Source organism: Petromyzon marinus, unplaced genomic scaffold, assembly GCF_048934315.1.
Source record: "Petromyzon marinus isolate PM22_M1 ecotype Great Lakes invasive population unplaced genomic scaffold, UKy_Petmar_22M1.pri1.0 PM_G_Scaffold_83, whole genome shotgun sequence".
In the NCBI taxonomy this organism is placed as follows: domain Eukaryota; kingdom Metazoa; phylum Chordata; class Hyperoartia; order Petromyzontiformes; family Petromyzontidae; genus Petromyzon; species Petromyzon marinus.
In genome coordinates, this window is record NW_027423039.1 from 709,029 (window position 1) to 729,847 (window position 20,819).

A 20,819-nucleotide genomic window follows, 5' to 3' on the forward strand; every position below is an offset into this window, starting at 1 on the left:
AACATCACCACTGGGGGAGACAAAGGCGGTCGGGCGTGGTACTGGCCACCCACCCCCTTGTGTACCACAGTGCCGGCCCTTATAGGTGCTGCTACTCTCTTACAGCACTTGCCCCTACAGATTGTTAAGGCTGTACGGGGGATCTTTGTGTGTGATGTCTGTGTGTGTCTTGTGTGTGTGTGATGTCTGTGTGTGTGTGATGTCTGTGTGTGTGTGATGTGTGTGTGATGTCTGTGTGTGTGATGTCTGTGTGTGTGTGATGTCTGTGTGTGTGTGTGATGTCTGTGTGTGATGTCTGTGTGTGTGTCGTGTGTGTGTGATGTCTTTGTATGTGTGATGTCTGTGTGTGTCTTGTGTGTGTGTTGTGTGTGTGATGTCTGTGTGTGTCTTGTGTGTGTGTGATGGCTGTGTGTGTGATGTCTGTGTGTGTCTTATGTGTGTCTGTGTGTGTGTGATGTGTGTGTGATGTCTGTGTGTGTCTTGTGTGTGTGTGTGTGATGGCTGTGTGTGTGTGATGTCTGTGTGTGTCTTGTGTGTGTGTGATGGCTGTGTGTATGTGATGTCTGTGTGTGTCTTGTGTGTGTCTGTGTGTGTGTGATGTCTGTGTGTATGATGTGTGTGTGATGTCTGTGTGTGACTTGTGTGATGTCTGTGTGTGTGTCTGTGTGTCTTGTGTGTGTGATGTCTGTGTGTGTGATGTCTGTGTGTGTGTCTTGTGTGTTTGTGATGTCTGTGTGTGTCTTGTGTGTGTGATGGCTGTGTGCGTGTGATGTCTGTGTGTGTCTTGTGTGTGTGATGTGTGTGTGATGTCTGTGTGAGTCTTTTGTGTGTGTGTGTGATGTCTGTGTGTGTATTGTGTGTGTGTGTGATGGCTGTGTGTGTTATGTCTGTGTGTGTCTTGTGTGTGTCTGTGTGTGTGATGTCTGTGTGTGTCTTGTGTGATGTGTGTGTGATGTCTGTGTGTGTGTGATGTCTGTGTGTGTGTCGTGTGTGTGTGATGTCTGTGTGTGTGTGTGATGTCTGTGTGTGATGTCTGTGTGTGTCGTGTGTGTGTCTTGTGTGTGTGTGTGTGATGGCTGTGTGTGCGTGATGTCTGTGTGTGTCTTGTGTGTGTGTGTGATGGCTGTGTGTGTGTGATGTCTGTGTGTGTCTTATGTGTGTCTTGTGTGTGTGTGATGGCTGTGTGTGTGTGATGTCTGTGTGTGTCTTGTGTGTGTGTGATGGCTGTGTGTATGTGATGTCTGTGTGTGTCTTGTGTGTGTCTGTGTGTGTGTGATGTCTGTGTGTATGATGTGTGTGTGATGTCTGTGTGTGTCTTGTGTGATGTCTGTGTGTGTGTCTGTGTGTCTTGTGTGTGTTTATGTCTGTGTGTGTGTCTTGTGTGTTTGTGATGTCTGTGTGTGTCTTGTGTGTGTGATGGCTGTGTGCGTGTGATGTCTGTGTGTGTCTTGTGTGTGTGATGTGTGTGTGATGTCTGTGTGAGTCTTTTGTGTGTGTGTGTGTGATGGCTGTGTGTGTATTGTGTGTGTGTGTGATGGCTGTGTGTGTGTGATGTCTGTGTGTGTCTTGTGTGTGTCTGTGTGTGTGATGTCTGTGTGTGTCTTGTGTGATGTGTGTGTGATGTCTGTGTGTGTGTGATGTCTGTGTGTGTGTCGTGTGTGTGTGATGTCTGTGTGTGTGTGTGTGATGTCTGTGTGTGATGTCTGTGTGTGTCGTGTGTGTGTGATGTCTTTGTGTGTGTGATGTCTGTGTGTGTCTTGTGTGTGTGTTGTGTGTGTGATGTCTGTGTGTGTCTTGTGTGTGTGTGTGATGGCTGTGTGTGTGTGATGTCTGTGTGTGTCTTATGTGTGTCTGTGTGTGTGTGATGTGTGTGTGATGTCTGTGTGTGTCTTGTGCGTGTGTGTGTGTGATGGCTGTGTGTGTGTGATGTCTGTGTGTGTCTTGTGTGTGTCTGTGTGTGTGTGATGTGTGTGTGATGTCTGTGTGTGTCTTGTGTGTGTGTGATGGCTGTGTGTATGTGATGTCTGTGTGTGTCTTGTGTGTGTCTGTGTGTGTGTGATGTCTGTGTGTATGATGTGTGTGTGATGTCTGTGTGTGTCTTGTGTGATGTCTGTGTGTGTGATGTCTGTGTGTGTGATGTCTGTGTGTGTGATGTCTGTGTGTGTCTTGTGTGTTTGTGATGTCTGTGTGTGTCTTGTGTGTGTGTGTGTGATGGCTGTGTGCGTGTGATGTCTGTGTGTGTCTTGTGTGTGTGATGTGTGTGTGATGTCTGTGTGAGTCTTTTGTGATGTGTGTGTGATGTCTGTGTGTGTCTTGTGTGTGTGTGTGATGGCTGTGTGTGTGTGATGTCTGTGTGTGTCTTGTGTGTGTCTGTGTGTGTGTGATGTGTGTGTGTGTGATGGCTGTGTGTGTCTTGTGTGTGTGTGATGGCTGTGTGTATGTGATGTCTGTGTGTGTCTTGTGTGTGTCTGTGTGTGTGTGATGTCTGTGTGTATGATGTGTGTGTGATGTGTGTGTGTCTTGTGTGATGTCTGTGTGTGTGTGTGTCTTGTGTGTGTGATGTCTGTGTGTGTGATGTCTGTGTGTGTGTCTTGTGTGTGTGTGTCTTGTGTGTTTGTGATGTCTGTGTGTGTCTTGTGTGTGTGTGTGATGGCTGTGTGCGTGTGATGTCTGTGTGTGTCTTGTGTGTGTCTGTGTGTGTGTGATGTCTGTGTGTGTCTTGTGTGATGTGTGTGTGTGTGATGTCTGTGTGTGTGTCTTGTGTGTGTGATGTCTGTGTGTGTCTTGTGTGTGTGTGTGATGTCTGTGTGTGTCTTGTGTGTGTGTGTGATGTCTGTGTGTGTGTCTGACAGGTGATCCGCTCTTTTGAAATCGGATGAGGTAATCTCGCAGATCCTCATCGTTTGAGCAGCGTTAAGCCCCTCGCACAGATTTGAATATTCCCCAAGCTTCCTAATCACTGCCAGGCTCAGACGTTAACATCTCCTAGCCACCGTGATGATGATGGTGGTGGTGGAACCCACGACCTCCTGCTGTATACCAGGCGAGGTAGTTAACATCACCTAGCCACCGTGATGATGATGATGGTGGTGGTGGAACCCACGACCTGCTGTATACCAGGTGAGGTAGTCAACATCTCCTAGCCACCGTGATGATGATGTTGGTGGTGGAACCCACGACCTCCTGCTGTATACCAGGCGAGGTAGTCAACATCTCCTAGCCACCGTGATGATGATGATGGTGGAACCCACAACCTCCTGCTGTATACCAGGCGAGGTAGTCAACATCTCCTAGCCACCGTGATGATGATGGTGGTGGAACACACGACGTCTTGCTGTATACCAGGTGAGGTAGTCAACATCTCGCTCACCCCCAGGCTTGGTTGCAGGATGTCCACGAAGGGTCCCAAGTACTCGTTTGGCCTACTGCTGGATTCTCCTCCCCGGCGCACAAAGACCAGAGCCAAGCTACACAGCACCACCACCTCCTCCGCCTCCTCGTCTTTGCTCAGCTCCACGCCCGCGGCACGCCACTCCAGGATGCAAGGTCGGAGAGAGTGCAGGAGGGCAATCAGCGGCGGAGCCAGGGGGCGGGGGGGGGTGACAGGGTTAGACAATTGTCACCCCTGAAAAAAAATCGAAAAATCTGAAACATTGTGCGTGTAAGTGCACGACACTTGGTCTGGCGGACTTCGTGTAACTGCACCGTCAGAGCGTGTCGCCAAACCGATGGCGTCTGGTTCAACAAGCCTGACTCTCTAATCATCTTCTTTGGTTCTTTCGGTAAAGTCACCACCACGTAGAATGAGAATAAAATAATAAAATAAAACAATAAAATTCTCACGACATTTCGGCCGCAACGCAGGTGGCCTTCTTCAGGCCACCTGTCGTCCAAACAGGTCTGTCCCTTTAAACCTGAAGAAAGCCACTTGTGTTGTGGCCGAAACTTCGTGAGAATTTTATTGTTTTATTATTTTATTCTCATTCTACGTGGTGACTTTACCGCAAGAACCAAAGAAGATGAATCCTTGCAGTCACGAAAGCTTTAAATCGAAATCTCTAATCATTTTTGAAGTTAACATTTGTTGAATGTCACCCCGGGCTGAAAATCCTGGCTCCGCCCCTGAGGGGGATGACGCCTCTCCGCGGATTATTTTGATGTTGACGGATTACCGTACTTTGGATCCTCTTGCTCCTTATCCTTTGGTTCTTTCGGTGAGGTCACGTGGACTGCTCCTACGTCAGCTCCTACGTCGGCGGTCCACCTTCTGTGTTCGTTTCACACCTGGTGACGGTTGCTTGTGTCGCGATCCAAACGTCGTGATCCATTAAAATGTTTTCGTACCTACGTGAGTTTTTGCCGAAATAACTCAACAACACGAATTCCTGCGGTCACGGCAGTTTTAAGGAACAGATTGCATCTCGCTGCTCTCCGCTCCCTGCGGAGCGTTAAGGCCCCAACAAGCCCACGGCTTTCCATTCCGGGCACCGTTCTGTGATATTGCGTCGAGCGAATGTGTGGCCCTACGCAGCCTCTCCACCCCCCCCCCCCCCCTTTCAAAAATCAGCTCGCACCCTCCGCTAGGGTCTTGTCAAAGGGGAGCACCGTTAATCCTGCCGAACAGGATTTTTGCAGAAGACCTCGCTGGGGTTGGTGGGTGGGAGACGAGAGGGAGGCGTCGTTCCTCGCCAGCTGTCGAAGTATGCAAGCTCTCTCGCTTCTGTTTTTGGTGAAGCCTCTCTCTTGAACGATGTCGGTCTTCTGGTGCCCGCGTCCACTGGGGACGCCATCGCACTCCCCACGTGCCACGTTAGAACAGGGCCGAGAGCGTGAGAAGCCTCAAAGAAAACGGATCGCTTTAATTAAGTCTCCGTCCGCCGCCCCCCCGTTTCTCTTGTTCCCAGAGTCGGGTTGGGCCGACCGGAGCGGCAACGCCGACACCGCCACAACCACCAGCGGCGGCGGCAGGGCCCGCGGCGGCGGTGGTGGCGGTGGCGGCTGCGGTGATGCTCCCACCGTGGTGATGCCAGGCTTCTCCTCCTGGGCCCCGCGGGTGCCCCTCCCCGCTTCCCGGTTCCGTGCAGCGCCGGGCAGCTCGCGGCGGCAACGCCAGAGGCATGCGCCCGGCAGCAGCAGCAGGGCCACCACGTCCACCGGTAGACTCACACAGAGTCCCGTAGACTCACACAGAGACCCGTAGACTCACACAGAAACCCATAGACTCACACAGAGACCCACAGACTCACACAGAAACCCATAGACTCACCACCCTTCATAGACTCACACAGAGACCCGTAGACTCGCACAGAGACCCATAGACTCACACAGAGACACATAGACTCACACAGAGACCCGTAAACTCACACAGAGACCCATAGACTCACACAGAGACCCATAGACTCACCACCCTTCATAGACTCACACAGAGACCCGTAGACTCGCACAGAGACCCATAGACTCACACAGAGACCCATAGACTCACACAGAAACCCATAGACTCACACAGAGACCTGTAGACTCACACAGAGACCCATAGACTCACACAGAAACCCATAGACTCACACAGAGACCCACAGACTCACACAGAAACCCATAGACTCACCACCCTTCATAGACTCACACAGAGACCCGTAGACTCGCACAGAGACCCATAGACTCACACAGAGACACATAGACTCACACAGAGACCCGTAAACTCACACAGAGACCCATATACTCACACAGAGACCCATAGACTCACCACCCTTCATAGACTCACACAGAGACCCGTAGACTCGCACAGAGACCCATAGACTCACACAGAGACACATAGACTCACACAGAGACCCGTAAACTCACACAGAGACCCATAGACTCACACAGAGACCCATAGACTCACCACCCTTCATAGACTCACACAGAGACCCGTAGACTCACACAGAGACCCATAGACTCACACAGAGACCCGTAGACTCACACAGAGACCCATAGACTCACACAGAGACCCGTAGACTCACACAGAGACCCATAGACTCACACAGAGACCCGTAGAATCACACAGAGACCCATAGACTCACACAGAGACCCATAGACTGACACAAAAACCCATAGACTCAGACAGAGACCCGTAGACTCACACACAGAGACCCATAGACTCACACAGAGACCCGTAGACTCACACACAGAGCCCCGTAGACTCACACAGAGACCCGTAGACTCACACAGAGACCCATAGACTCACACAGAGACCCGTAGACTCACACACAGAGCCCCGTAGACTCACACAGAGACCCGTAGACTCACACAGAGACCCGTAGACTCACCACCGTTCATCGACTCACGACAGGAGGCAGCACCCCGTCTCTCTTGTGGCCCCGCAGCGACCTCGTTCTCCACGACTGACGACGCCGACGCCGGCGACGACGACGAGGAGGAGGAGGTGGAGGCGAGGTCGGTGGTGGTGGCGTTGGCAGAGGGCCGAGGTATCGCTCGGGGCGAGGTCGGCCTGGCCAGCATCGACCTGCGCTGCCCCGAGCTGGTCCTGTGTCAGTTCCCCGACAGCCAGCCCTACGTCAAGGTCAGCCTCCTTCTCTCTCCGTGCATGAACATAAAGGGCCCCCCCCCCCCGTGCAGTGCGTGTTATGAAGCGGGCCCTGAATTAAAAACTAAAACACGCACATTCTTCACCTGTGCGGTATAGCGATTGTCATTTTTGTCACTTGCCGTACGGCCGGATAATGCGACGCATTTCTAACCTAAGTTTGCTTGTGGCTGTGGTTGTTTTGATTTAAAGCTTTCGTGACTGCAGTAATTAATATTCCTAGCTCTTTCGGTAAAGTCGCGTTGAAGGGAAACAATAAAATAATAAAATATATATAAAACAATAAAAATTCTCACGACGTTTCGACCATAACACAAACAGTCGTCATCAGGTGTGTCGGTTTGCATTTATGTATTTATTTTTAAAGGGTGCATTTATTTATTTATAAAACGTTAGCACCACGGGCAGCGATTTGACAGTTTATTTAGAAGGACGAGTCCATCTATGTTCTGAAAAGAGGAGGGGGGAGACGAAAAATTAATGTATGCTGTCTAAATGCCACCGTAAGCGTGAACAATCAATTAAGACCTGAAATGGTTTATCAAATCCTTCCAATGATTGCTAAGCCAGAATCCATCTTCTCGGTTTAAATTGTCTCTGTGCTTATTATTTTATTATTTCCCTTTAACGTGACTTTACCGAAAGAGCTAAGAATATGAACCACTGCAGTCACGGAAGCTTTAAGTCAAAATTTGATGCTTTTCTTGCTCGTGTTTTTGTTGGTTTGTTGCGGTTGCACTCCGATTCAAGAGCCGGATGGCTCACAGGACTATACCCAAAATAAACTGAAAACTGAAACTGAACCTTCAACACACTCGGCCGTTCGTAAAAGCTGAAGGGCGGTTTCGTACTCTGGTAAGAGAGCGGAATCACCGAACCGGAATTGATCGCTTGAAAGCGTTTAGCGCGGGGCCCTTGAAAGTGCGGGGCCCCGTAGCCACGTAAGTAGCTACGTGCCAATGTGTGCGTGTCGTTATTCTGACGGTATGCAGTATATATACATTGACAGGTTAGGTTAGTCTTAAACTATTAAACACTAGTTTTTTTTATTTTATCTTACCTCATGCACCTAGCTTGGCACAGCAGTCAACCCACTGCACCTGTGTCTGTCCCGTGACCTCCTCCTGGTGCACCTAGCCTGGCACAGCAGTCAACCCACTGCACCTGGGTCTGTCCCGTTACCTCCTCCTGGTGCACCTAGCCTGGCACAGCAGTCAACCCACTGCACCTGGGTCTGTCCCGTGACCTCCTCCTGGTGCACCTAGCCTGGCACAGGAGTCAACGCACTGCACCTGGGTCTGTCCCGTGAGCTCCTCCTGGTGCACCTAGCCTGGCACAGCAGTCAACCCACTGCACCTGGGTCTGTCCCGTGACCTCCTCCTGGTGCACCTAGCCTGGCACAGCAGTCAACCCACTGCACCTGGGTCTGTCCCGTGACCTCCTCCTGGTGCACCTAGCCTGGCACAGCAGTCAACCCACTGCACCTGGGTCTGTCCCGTGACCTCCTCCTGGTGCACCTAGCCTGGCACAGGAGTCAACGCACTGCACCTGGGTCTGTCCCGTGAGCTCCTCCTGGTGCACCTAGCCTGGCACAGCAGTCAATCCACTGCACCTGGGTCTGTCCCGTGACCTCCTGCTGGTGCACCTAGCCTGGCACAGGAGTCAACGCACTGCACCTGGATCTGTCCCGTGACCTCCTCCTGGTGCACCTAGCCTGGCACAGGAGTCAACGCACTGCACCTGGGTCTGTCCCGTGACCTCCTCCTGGTGCACCTAGCCTGGCACAGCAGTCAACCCACTGCACCTGGGTCTGTCCCGTGACCTCCTCCTGGTGCACCTAGCCTGGCACAGCAGTCAACCCACTGCACCTGGGCCTGTCCCGTGACCTTCTCCTGGTGCACCTAGCCTGGCACAGCAGTCAACCCACTGCACCTGGGCCTGCCCCGTGACCTCCTCCTGGTGCACCTAGCCTGGCACAGCAGTCAACCCACTGCACCTGGGTCTGTCCCGTGACCTCCTCCTGGCGCACCTAGCCTGGCACAGCAGTCAACCCACTGCACCTGGGTCTGTCCCGTGACTTCCTCCTGCTGCACCTCAGCCTGTTGTTCTCGTTGCTGGCGCTGCTGCTGCTGCTGCTTGTTCAGGCGATCACCAAGCTGCAGGTGCTACGCCCACTGGAGGTGGTGATGCCCCACACGGCCTGCAACCCAAACGCCAGCAAAATGTTCACCCTGCTGAGGGACTACTTCCCTGTGAGCACGCACGGACGGCATCGCCACTACTCACCACGCGGAGACTCCTAGACTCATCACACAGAGACTCCTAGACTCATCAGACAGAGAGCCATAGACTCATCACACAGAGACCCATAGACTCATCACACAGAGAGCCATAGACTCATCACACAGAGAGCCATAGACTCATCACACAGAGACCCATAGACTCATCACACAGAGACCCATAGACTCATCACACAGAGACCTATAGACTCAGCACACGGAGACTCCTAGACTCATCACGCAGAGACCCATAGACTCATCACATACAGACCCATAGACTCATCACACAGAGACCCATAGACTCATCACACAGAGAGCCATAGACTCACCACACAGAGACCCATAGACTCACCACACAGAGACCCATAGACTCATCACGCAGAGACCCATAGACTCATCACACAGAGAGCCATAGACTCACCACACAGAGACCCATAGACTCACCACACAGAGACCCATAGACTCATCCTGCAGAGACCCATAGACTCATCACAAAGAGACCTATAGACTCATCACACAGAGACCCATAGACTCATCACACAGAGAGCCATAGACTCATCACACAGAGACTCCTAGACTCACCACACAGAGACCCATAGACTCACCACACAGAGACCCATAGACTCACCACATAGAGTCCCATAGACTCACCACGCAGAGACCCATAGACTCATCACATACAGACCCATAGACTCACCACACAGAGACCCACAGACGCATCACACAGAGACCCATAGACTCACCACGCAGAGACCCATAGACTCATCACATACAGACCTATAGACTCACCACACAGAGACCCACAGACCACACAGAGACCTATAGACTCATCACGCAGAGACCCATAGACTCATCACGCAGAGACCCATAGACTCATCACACAGAGACCCATAGACTCATCACACAGAGACCCACAGACTCACCACACAGAGACCCATAGACTCACCACACAGAGACCGATAGACTCATCACACAGAGACCCACAGACGCACCACAGTGGGTGCTGCCACCTCGTGGTGAGTGCGTGTGCAGGAGGCCCACGTGACCACGGTGCTGAGGAAATACTTCAACGAGGAGCGGGGCATGGACGCCGTGCGAAGGCTCTGCGTGCCCCACATGGCCACCGTGCTCATGGACGTGCAGGGGAAGTGAGTGGGTGTGTGTGGGTGAGTGTGTGGGTGTGTGTGGGTGAGTGGGTGGGTGAGTGAGTGTGTGGGTCTATGGGTGTGTGTGTGGGTGGGTGAGTGGGTGGGTGAGTGGGTGAGTGAGTGTGTGGGTGAGTGTGTGGGTATGTGGGTGAGTGGGTGAGTTTGTGGGTGATTGTGTGGGTGAGTGTGTGGGTGAGTGTGTGGGTGAGTGTGTGGGTGAGTGTGTGGGTCTATGGGTGAGTGTGTGGGTGAGTGGGTGAGGAGCTCACCGGTGAGCTCCTCCGGCAGGTAAGGCTGCGTTGGCTGGGCCATGTAGCCCGCATGCCCAGCCACCGCATGCCCAAACAGCTTTTGTTCGGCCGCATCGAGGGGGCTAAACGGGCACGGTACGGGCTAGAGAAGAGATGGAGTGGTTAGGGTTAGGGTTACCCACTCACTCACCCACCCACCCATCCACTCACCCATCCACTCATCCACCCACTCACCCATCCACTCACCCACCCCCCTCTCACCCTCCCACTCACCCTCGCCCCTGCCCACCACCCCCAGATACTACTGCCTGGCTTCGCTGGCGGCGCTGCTGCAGTATGTGGAGTTCATCCAGGGCGTGGTGCTCGCCCCGGCCTCCGTGCGCGTCTCCTTCTGCGGCAGTGAGCGCACCGCCATGATCGACGGCACCACGGCCGCCAACCTGGAGCTGCTGCGCAACTCCCACGACCCTCGGTAGACGATGCCTCCTCCTCCTCCTCCCTCGCTAGCGGGGATAGCCACTCCCCCTTCTGTGTGTTGGTGTGTGTGTGTTGGTGTGTGTGGTGTGTGTGTGTGGGTGTTGGTGTGGTGTGGGTGTGTGGGTGTGTGTGGTGTGTGTGGTTGTGTGTGGAGCCAGGAGATTGAATATCTACCCTCGGGGCTCCTCCAGAAACAACGAAAAACCACTACGGGTGGCCACGTGGAATGTTCGAACGCTCACTGCGGAGGAGAGCCTGCCACTCCTCTGTCGGGAGCTGGACCGGTACCGCCTGGATCTATGTGGCATTTAGGAGGTCCGGTGGACCGGCTCTGGCTCCTGCCACTATGAGGGGAGGACAGTCCTCTACTCGGGGCAGCAAACTGCCAAACAACAGGGAGTGGTTCTTCTTTTGAACAAAAGAATGAAGGGGGCGTGGGAGCGTGGCGGTGAGGTGTGGGAAGCTGTAAGCCCCAGGCTACTTTGGGCTCGCCTTCCCATCAACCCGAGGCGAGGAATGGTGGTCGTGGTTACTTATGCCCCCACCGAAGATGAACATCCGTGGAGGGATGCAGGCAAAGCCGATGAGTCAGATGCCTTCTATGACCTCCTGTCACAGGTGCTGGCTAAAGTGGCCCCTCGGGATAGAGTGGCCCCTCGGATAGGTCATGCAACCCGCATGCCCAGCCACCGCATGCCGAAACAGCTTTTGTTCGGCCGGATTGAGGGGGCTAAATGGGTGCGGCACGGGCTAGAGAAGAGATGGAGTGATGTGGTACAGGAGGACGTGGAGCTGAGTGGACTTGCCGATGACTGGTACCAGCGGTGTCAAGATCGGCCTCTGTGTAGGAGGCTCGTGAAGGACGCTACTGGGCAGTTGGAGGCAGTCGGCCTCCAACAACAACGGAGGGCGGAGGAGCGACGCTCACAACAACGAGCGGAGCGCCGGGTGGCTAAAGCACAGCAGGTTGCCACAGTAGGGGGCACAGGTGGTGCATCAGCCAGTCATCTCAGTCAGTCGACCTGTGGCACCTGGGTCTGCCCCGTGACCTCCTGCCAGCGGGTGTTCGACACTTCACGTGGCCTCAGGGTGCACATAGCCTGGCACAAGCGTCGTGGTGATGTCACCGCCACTTAGTGGCGAATGGCGGTTGTTGTTGTTGTTTTGTGGTTTGTGTTGGTGTGTGTGTGTTAGTGTGTGTGTTGGTGTGTGTTGGTGTGTGTGGGGGTGTGTGTGGGTGCGAGTGTGGTAGTGTGTGTGTGTGTTGGTGTGTGTGCGTGTATGTGTGGGTGCGAGTGTGGTATGAGTGTGTGTGGGTGTGTGTTGGTGTGTGTGTGTGTGTGACCCTCCTCCACCCGTGTGTGTGCATGTGTGTGTGTGTGTGCGTGCGAGCGTGCACCCAGGAGCTCCCACTCGCTATTCGGGGTGCTCAACTACACGAGGACGCGTGGAGGAGCGCGCCGGCTCAGAGCCAACATCCACGAGCCGCTGGTGGACGAAGAGACGCTCAGAGGCCGTCTCGACTGTGTGGATGAGCTGATGCAGGAAGACAACTTCTATAGAGTGCAGGCCGGTGGGTGGGTGGGTTGGTGGGTGGGTGGCTGAGTGGGTGGGTGGGTATGTGGGTGGGCGGGTGAGTGGGTGCGTGAGTGGGTGAGTGAGTGCGTGAGTGGGTGAGTGAGTGGGTGGGTGGTTGAGTGGGTGAGTGAGTGGTTGCGTGGGTGGGTGAGTGGGTATGTGGGTGGGTGAGTGGGTGGGTGGGTGATGGGGCAGTTGTGGAGCGAGTGGAGAGTTTCCCATACCTGGGCAGTGCGCTCATGACCGGCTCTGGTTTAACAGCAAAGATCGCACTCCGAATCAGTCGAGCGGCAATGTCTTTTCATCGGTTGCGTAACGCTGTGTGGAAGTTACCTGGTCTGTCGCTCCGCACGAAGCTTTGGGTCTTCCCTCCCTTCTCTACGCTTGTGAAACGTGGACCCCCCAAATGGAACATCTTCGCCGGTTAGAAATATTTAGGCTGGCCTGCCTACGATCAATCCTGGGTTTAACCAGGCTGGATTGTGTAAGGAGCTCACAAATCCTCGAAAAATCTGGACAAAGTCCCATCGGTGAGCTCCTCCGGCAGGCAAGACTGCGTTGGCTGGGCCATGTAGCCCGCATGCCCAATCACCACATGCCCAAACAGATTTTGTTCGGCCGGATCGAGGGGGCTAAACGGATGCTGCTTGTGCTAGATAAGAGATGGAGTGATGTGGTACAGGAGGACGTGGAGCTGAGTGGACTTGCCGATGACTGGTACCAGCGGTGTCAAGATCGGCCTCTGTGGAGGAGGCTCGTGAAGGACGCTACTGGGCAGTTGGAGGCAGTCGCCCTCCAACAACAACGGAGGGCGGAGGAGCGACGCTCACAACAATGAGCGGAGCGCCGGGTGGCTAAAGCACAGCAGGTTGGCACAGTAGGGGGCACAGGTGGTGCATCAGCCAGTCATCTCAGTCAGTCGACCCGTGGCACCTGGGTCTGCCCCGTGACCTCCTGCCGGTGGGCGTTCGACACTTCACGTGGCCTCAAGGTGCACATGGCCTGGCACAAGCGTCGTGGTGACGTCACCGCCACTTAGTGGCGAATGGCGGTTGTTGTTGTTGTGTATGTCTGTGTGTGTGTGTCTGTGTGTATATGTGTGATGTCTGTGTGTATGTGTGTGCAGCTATCAGTCAGTTTCTGGATGTAGACCACCTGCTCTCAATGCTGATTCAAATCCCTAAGACAGAGACGGTGAGATGATCACTTTAATCATCATCAGCATCACCTCGCTCAGCACCACACAGTACCCCTTCATCACGTTAAACAGGGGTGGGGAACGTCCAGCCTCTGGCCCTGCCAAGGCAACCGCAGGCGGGACTCGAAATTCAATAAATCTAGGTAGAGCAATCCTGGAAGAGCAGTTGTGAGTAGCAACAACATCATCAATACCGGCTAACATCACCAAACGCCTCGCCAAAGAGAAGCAGTTCCAGGCCATCACATTAGGGGCGAGTTAATTAAACGTTTGACCAGATATAACGGGCTAATTTTTAAGTTGATCAATTTTGTATGGCCCGCGAATGATGTTGTAAATATCCAAATGGCCCTTGGTAGAAAAAAGGTTCCCCACCCGTGATGTAGAGAGAGAGGCTATTTAGTGATCTATTTATTTGTCTATATTTATCTCTACATGTATCTATCTATATTCGGTAAAGTCACGTAGAAGGGAAATAATATAAATATAAAAGAATAACATTTTCTTGCTGTGGTTTTCACACCTTGATGATGATTGCTCGTGTTGCAGTCGAAACTTCGTGATAATTTTATTGTTTTATATTTTTATTATTTTATAGTTTCCCTTTCTACGTGGTGACTTTACCGAAAGAACCAAGAATATTAATCCCTGCAGTCACGAAAGCTTTAAATCAAAATGTATCTATCTATGTATCTGTCTATCCATCTACCCTGTTCCAGTTGAGAACTGCTGAGTCTAAGATCAACTACGCCATCCACCTCAAGCATGTCCTGGAGTTGGTGTCTCCACTGCAGGTTACATCGCCTGCCCAAGATCACTGTCATCACTAATTATTGTTCATCGCTATGATCACTAGTTATCATTAATCACTGTCATCACTAATTATTGTTAATCACTATCATCACTAATTATTGTTAATCACTATCATCACTAATTATTGTTAATCACTATCATCGCTAATTATTGTTGATCACTGTCATCACTAATTATTATTGATCACTGTCATCACTAATTATTGTTGATCACCCATCATCACTAATTATCGCTAATCACTATCATCACTAATTATTGTTAATCACTATCATCACTAATTATTGTTAATCACTATCATCACTAATTATTATTAATCACTATCATCACTAATTATTGTTAATCACTATCATCACAAATTATTATTGATCACTGTCATCACTAATTATTGTTAATCACTATCATCACCAATTATTATTAATCACTATCATCACTAATTATTGTTAATCACTATCATCACTAATTATTGTTAATCACTATCATCACTAATTATTGTTAATCACTATCATTACTAATTATTGTTGATCACTATCATCACTAATTATTATTAATCACTATCATCCCTAATTATTATTGATCACTGTCATCACTAATTATTGTTAATCACTATCATCACTAATTATTATTAATCACTATCATCACTAATCGTTAATCACTGTCATCACAAATTATTATTAATCACTATCATCACTAATTATTATTAATCACTGTCATCACTAATTATTGTTAATCACTATCATCACTAATTATTGTTAATCACTGTCATCACTAATTATCGTTAATCACTATCATCACTAATTATCATTAATCACTATCATCACTAATGATTGTTAATCACTATCATCACTAATTATTATTGATCACTATCACCACTAATTATTGTTGATCACTATCATCACTAATTATCATTAATCACTATCATCACTAATTATTGTTAATCACTATCATCACTAATTATTATTGATCACTGTCATCACTAATTATTGTTGATCACCATCATCACTAATTATTATTAATCACTATCATCACTAATTATTGTTGATCACCATCATCACTAATTATTATTAATCACTATCATCACTAATTATTATTAATCACTATCATCACTAATTATTGTTAATCACTATCATCACTAATTATTATTAATCACTATCATCACTAATTATTGTTAATCACTATCATCACTAATTATTGTTAATCACTATCATCACTAATTATTGTTGATCACTGTCATCACTAATTATTGTTGATCACTATCATCACTAATTATTATTGATCACTGTCATCACTAATTATTGTTAATCACTATCATCACGAATTATTGTTAATCACTATCATCACTAATTATTGTTGATCACTATCATCACTAATTATTGTTGATCACTATCATCACTAATTATTATTATTAATCACTGTCATCACAAATTATTGTTAATCACTATCATCACTAATTATTGTTAATCACTATCATCACTAATTATTGTTAATCACTATCATCACTAATTATTGTTAATCACTATCATCACTAATTATTGTTAATCACTATCATCACTAATTATTATTAATCACTGTCATCACTAATTATCGTTAATCCCTATCATCACTATCATCACTATCATTATCATTAAGCTGCCACTGGGGGTGCCCCTGGCAACAGCAGACTCACACACAGAGACAGCTGCCACTGGGGGTGCCCCTAAGCCACAGCAGACTCACACACAGAGACAGCTGCCACTGGGGGTGCCCCTAGGCAGCAGCAGACTCACACACAGAGACAGCTGCCACTGGGGGTGCCCCTAGGCCACAGCAGACACACACAGAGACAGCTGCCACTGGGGGTGCCCCTAGGCAACAGCAGACTCACACACAGAGACAGCTGCCACTGGGGGTGCCTCCACAACACCCACAGGTAGGGTGAGTGGCAGGTGAGGTGAGTGGTGCGGTGAGGGGTTGGTGAGGGGTGGGTGAGTGTTGAGTGAAGGGTGAGGTGAGTTGAGTGGTCAGGTGGTGCGTGGTGAGTTGGGTGGTGAGGTGGTGCGTGGTGAGTTGGGTGGTGAGGTGAGTGGTGAGGTGGTGCGTGGTGAGTTGGGTGGTGAGGTGAGTGGTGAGGTGAGTAGTGAGGTGAGTGGTGAGGTGGGTGGTGAGGTGAGTGGTGAGGTGAGTGGTGAGGTGAGTGGTGAGGTGCGTGGTGAGGTGAGTGGTGAGGTGGGTGGTGAGGTGAGTGGTGAGGTGGTGAGTGGTGAGGTGAGGGGTTGGTGAGGGGTGGGTGAGTGTTGAGTGAAGGGTGAGGTGAGTTGAGTGGTGAGGAGAGTGGTGAGGTGGTGCGTGGTGAGGTGGGTGGTGGGGTGAGTGGTGAGGTGGTGAGTGGTGAGGTGGTGAGTGGTGAGGTGGTGAGTGGTGAGGTGAGGGGTTGGTGAGGGGTGGGTGAGTGTTGAGTGAAGGGTGAGGTGAGTTGAGTGGTGAGGTGGTGAGTGGTGAGTGACAGGTGCAGGTGTCACCCTCACCTATCTCTCCCCTGCTGTGTTCCCAGCGAGCGCTTAGCCCCTGCAAGACTCCACTGCTGACAGCCTACCAGAGCTCCCTGTTGGACTGCAGGTGACGAGGAGACCAGGCTGGTGGTGGTGGTGGGGGTGGTGGTGGTGGTGATGGTGGTGACTGTGGTGACGGTGGTGGGGGTGTGGGTGGTGGTGGGGGTGGTGGTGGTTTGTGATGGTGGTGGAGGAAGAGGTGGTGGTGGTGGTGTGGGTGGGGGTGGTGGAGGAGGTGGTGGTGATGGTGGGGGTGGTGACAGTGGTGGTGGTGGTGGGGGTGGAGGTGGGGGTGGTGGTGTGGGTGGTGGTGGGGGTGGTGGTGGTGGTGGGGGTGATGGTGGTGACGGTGGTAGTGGTGGTGCTGGTGGTGGGGGTGGTGGTGGGGGTGGTGGTGACGGTGGTGACGGTGGTGACGGTGGTGGTAGTGGGGGTGGTGGTGTGGGTGGTGGTGGGGGTGGTGGTGATGGTGGTGGTGGTGACGGTAGTGAGGGTGATGGTGGTGATGGTGGGGGTTGTGACGGTGGCAAAAACAACCCCCTACCTCCTCTTTGGTGCTGGATGGCAACGCTGTGGTGGGCAGTGCCATGGGGGGAGGTGCCTATTTAGATTTTTGGCTTTTCCCTTCATGACGTTTGTAGCCACCACAGCGGCCAATTGGGGGCTCTGGATGGGTGCGAGGGGCTGGTAACCCATCCACGTTCAATTAATTATCACCAAACCATGAATGAAAAATGTAATTAATAAGCTTGTGCCAGAGGCCCCGGGGGGATAGGCATCTATGACGTCTCCTGGCCAAACACTATTTGGCGGAGTCAGGAGACTGAATCCTTCCCCTCGGGGCTCCTCCTTTAACAACGAAAAGCCACTACGGATGGCCTCGTAGAATGTTCGAATGCTCACTGCGGAGGAGAGGTTGCCACTTCTCTGTTGGGAGCTGGACCGGTACCGCCTGGATCTCTGTTGTAATCAGGAGGTCCGGTGGACCGGCTCTGGCTCCTGCCACTGTGAGGGGTGGACAGTCTTCTACTCAGGGGAGGAGACTGCCAAACAACAGGGAGTGGCTCTTCTTCTAAACAAAAGAATGAAGGGGGCGTGGGAGCGTGGTGGTAAGGTGTGGGAAGCTGTAGTCCCCAGGCTACTTTGGGCTCGCCTTCCCATCAACCGGAGGTGAGGAGTAGTGGTCGTGGTTACTTATGCCCCCACCGAAGATGAACATCCGTGGAGGGATGTAGGCAAGGCCGATGAGTCAGATGCCTCCTATAACCTCCTGTCACAGGTGCTAGCTAAAGTGGACCCTCGGGATAGAGTCATCTTGTTGGGTGACTTCAATGCCCGAGTTGGTCATGATGCTGGCACCTGGTCTGGAGTGATTGGAAGGCATGAGCCAGATCCGTTCAATAACAACGGCAGGAGGCAGCTAGATTTTTGTGCAGCCCATGGGCTTATAATTACCAACACGCTGTTCCGGCATCGGCGCATCCACACAACATCATGGATGCATGCCAGGTCTAAGCAAGGCCATCTACTGGATGTTATAGTGACGGAACAGCGGATGCGGGCCCATGTCCTTGACACCAGGACCTTCCATGGTACTGATCTGCCCACTGACCATTGACTAGTCATCTGTAAGATGCGCCTGCCATTCTTCCACTCCGGTAGTGGGTGTACACCCAGGACCCCATTCAAACTCATAGTGGCCTGGTCTCAGTGCGGCTGGGGTTGGCATCGTCCCCCACTCCTCCTGATGTCGAGGGACAATGGGCGAGATTTAGGACTGTGGCTCATGCAGCTGCAATGGCTGCTTTGGGTACACGGTCCAGACCTCCCCAGAGACCTTGGCTGACAGAGGAGGTGTTCAGGCTGGCTGAGAAAAAGCGACAGGCCCACTCTCATAGCCTACAGCATCCCACGTCGGAGAATGAGGAGGCTTACCGCAACCTTCGCTCGGAGGTTTGGAGAGCCGTGAGGCGCTGCAAGGATGGGTGGTGGTCGCGGGTTGCTGAGGAGATGGAGTCTGCCTCAATGGCCCGCGATCACAAATCGCTCTTTAATTCCATAAAAAATATAACCAGCAGCGCCACACCTATTACCATCATTAGGGGAAAGAACAGTGATCCGATCTCCGACCCCGAGGAACAGGTTTGCATATCTGCTGAGCATTTCTGTGAGGTCCTGGGGGAGGGAAAATCCCTCAACCTGGAAAACATCGTGGGCCAAAGTGGGGATGACACTACTGAGGCTGCGGTGCCTCAAATATTGGAAGAAGTCACCCCCTGTGAGTAGCTGGCTGAGGTGCCATCTGTTGAGGAAGTACTGAAGGCGATCCAGAGTCTGAGACCAGGAAAGGCACCGGGCAGAGACGATCTCCCAAGCAAAATGCTGAGGGAGGGTGGCGTTTGTTCACAAACTGCCCTACATGACATCATAACAACAGTCTGGACCACTGGATGGGTTCCGCAGGATTGGAAGAATGCCCTGGTGGTCCCCCTCTTTGTAGTAAGGGGACCGCACAGACTGTAACAACTACAGGGGTATCTCACTCCTCAGTGTGCCGGGAAAGGTCCTGGCAAGGATTATTCAACATCGCCTTTCAAGGCACGCTTAGGAGAGGCATGCGGAACCCCAATGCGGTTTCAGGAAAAGGCGTTCCTGCAACATGTCATATTTTCTGTCTACAGTATAGTATAGGTGTAGGGAATTCCAACAAGACCTACATCTCCGCTTTATTGACCTGGTCAAGGCCTATGACACCATCAGTAGGCCTGGGCTCTGGGTTGTTCTTCGTGCTTTCGAAGTCCCTGACCCTCTGCTCATGATCATTAAGGACCTTCATGATAGTGAGCGGGCCCAGGCAAAACTACGTGGCCGGGAGTCGGAGCCATTCCCTGTACACCTTGGGGTGCGACAGGGATGACCTCTGGCTCCCACATTATTAAACATCTATTTTGACCACGTAGTTCGTGAAGCCTTCAGTAGCTGTACCGGAGGAATTCCCATCTGGTACAGATAGAATGGGAGGCTGATCGATGCCCGGGTGCGGTCAAGGGATGGCTCCCGATTGTTCAACCATGTAATGTATGCCGATGATCTGGGAATTGCTGCTCACTCAGAGGAGGAGTTGGAGGCGCTGCTGCTGAACCTGGAGCTTGCCACTAAGAAGTGGAGCCTTACCCACTGAAACTAAGCACTTGCCTGGGTATTTTCTGCCATCGGACACTCCACCCCCACAACTTCCAATTGGTGATGGGATAGTTGTGGGGAGAGTGGAGAGTTACCCATACCTGGGCAGTGTGCTCATGACCGGCTCCGGTTTAACAGCACTCGGAATCGGTCAAGCGGCATTATATTTTCATCGGTTGCGTAACGCTGTGTGGAAGCTACCTGGTCTGTCGCTCCGCACTAAGCTTCAGGTCTTCTCGGCCACAGTCATTCCCTCCCTTCTCTATGCTTGTGAAACGTGGACCCCCCTAATGGAACATCTTTGCTGGTTAGAAACATTTAGGCTGGCCTGTCTACGATCCATCCTGGGTTTAACCAGGCTGGATTGTGTGAGGAGCTCACAAATCCTTGAAAGATCTGGACAAAGTCCCATCAGTGAGCTCCTCCGGCAGGCAACACTGCGTTGGCTGGGTCATGCAGCCCGCATGCCCAGCGATCACATGCCGAAACAGCTTTTGTTCAGCCGGATCAAGGGGGCTAGAGAAGAGATGGAGTGGTGTGGTACAGGAGGCACGGGCTAGAGAAGAGATGGAGTGACGTGGTACAGGAGTACGTAGAGCTGAGTGGACTTGCCGATGACTGGTACCAGCGGTGTCAGGATCGGCCTCTGTGGAGGAGGCTCGTGAAGGACGCTACTGGGCAGTTGGAGGCAGTCGCCCTCCAACAACAACGGAGGGCGGAGGAGCGATGCTCACAACAACGAGCGGAGCGCCGGGTGGCTAAAGCACAGCGGGTTGGCACAGTAGGA

General features: G+C 51.8%; 1 protein-coding gene across 1 annotated transcript in view; it reads left to right on the plus strand.

Annotated features, from left to right (window-relative positions):
- Positions 1-1,384: 1,384 nt before the first annotated feature.
- The window catches only part of LOC116937258 (mutS protein homolog 4-like), a 33,073-nt gene continuing 13,638 nt past the window's right edge, over positions 1,385-20,819 (plus strand). Inside the window, exons 1-11 of the mRNA XM_076062982.1 lie at positions 1,385-2,880; positions 3,389-3,546; positions 4,905-5,156; positions 6,360-6,556; positions 8,725-8,832; positions 9,892-10,007; positions 10,557-10,730; positions 12,139-12,308; positions 13,440-13,507; positions 14,231-14,305; positions 16,852-16,916. Coding sequence (XP_075919097.1) covers positions 2,876-2,880; positions 3,389-3,546; positions 4,905-5,156; positions 6,360-6,556; positions 8,725-8,832; positions 9,892-10,007; positions 10,557-10,730; positions 12,139-12,308; positions 13,440-13,507; positions 14,231-14,305; positions 16,852-16,916 — 1,388 coding nt within the window. The 5' untranslated portion in view covers positions 1,385-2,875. The remainder of the gene's footprint in view (positions 2,881-3,388; positions 3,547-4,904; positions 5,157-6,359; positions 6,557-8,724; positions 8,833-9,891; positions 10,008-10,556; positions 10,731-12,138; positions 12,309-13,439; positions 13,508-14,230; positions 14,306-16,851; positions 16,917-20,819) is intronic.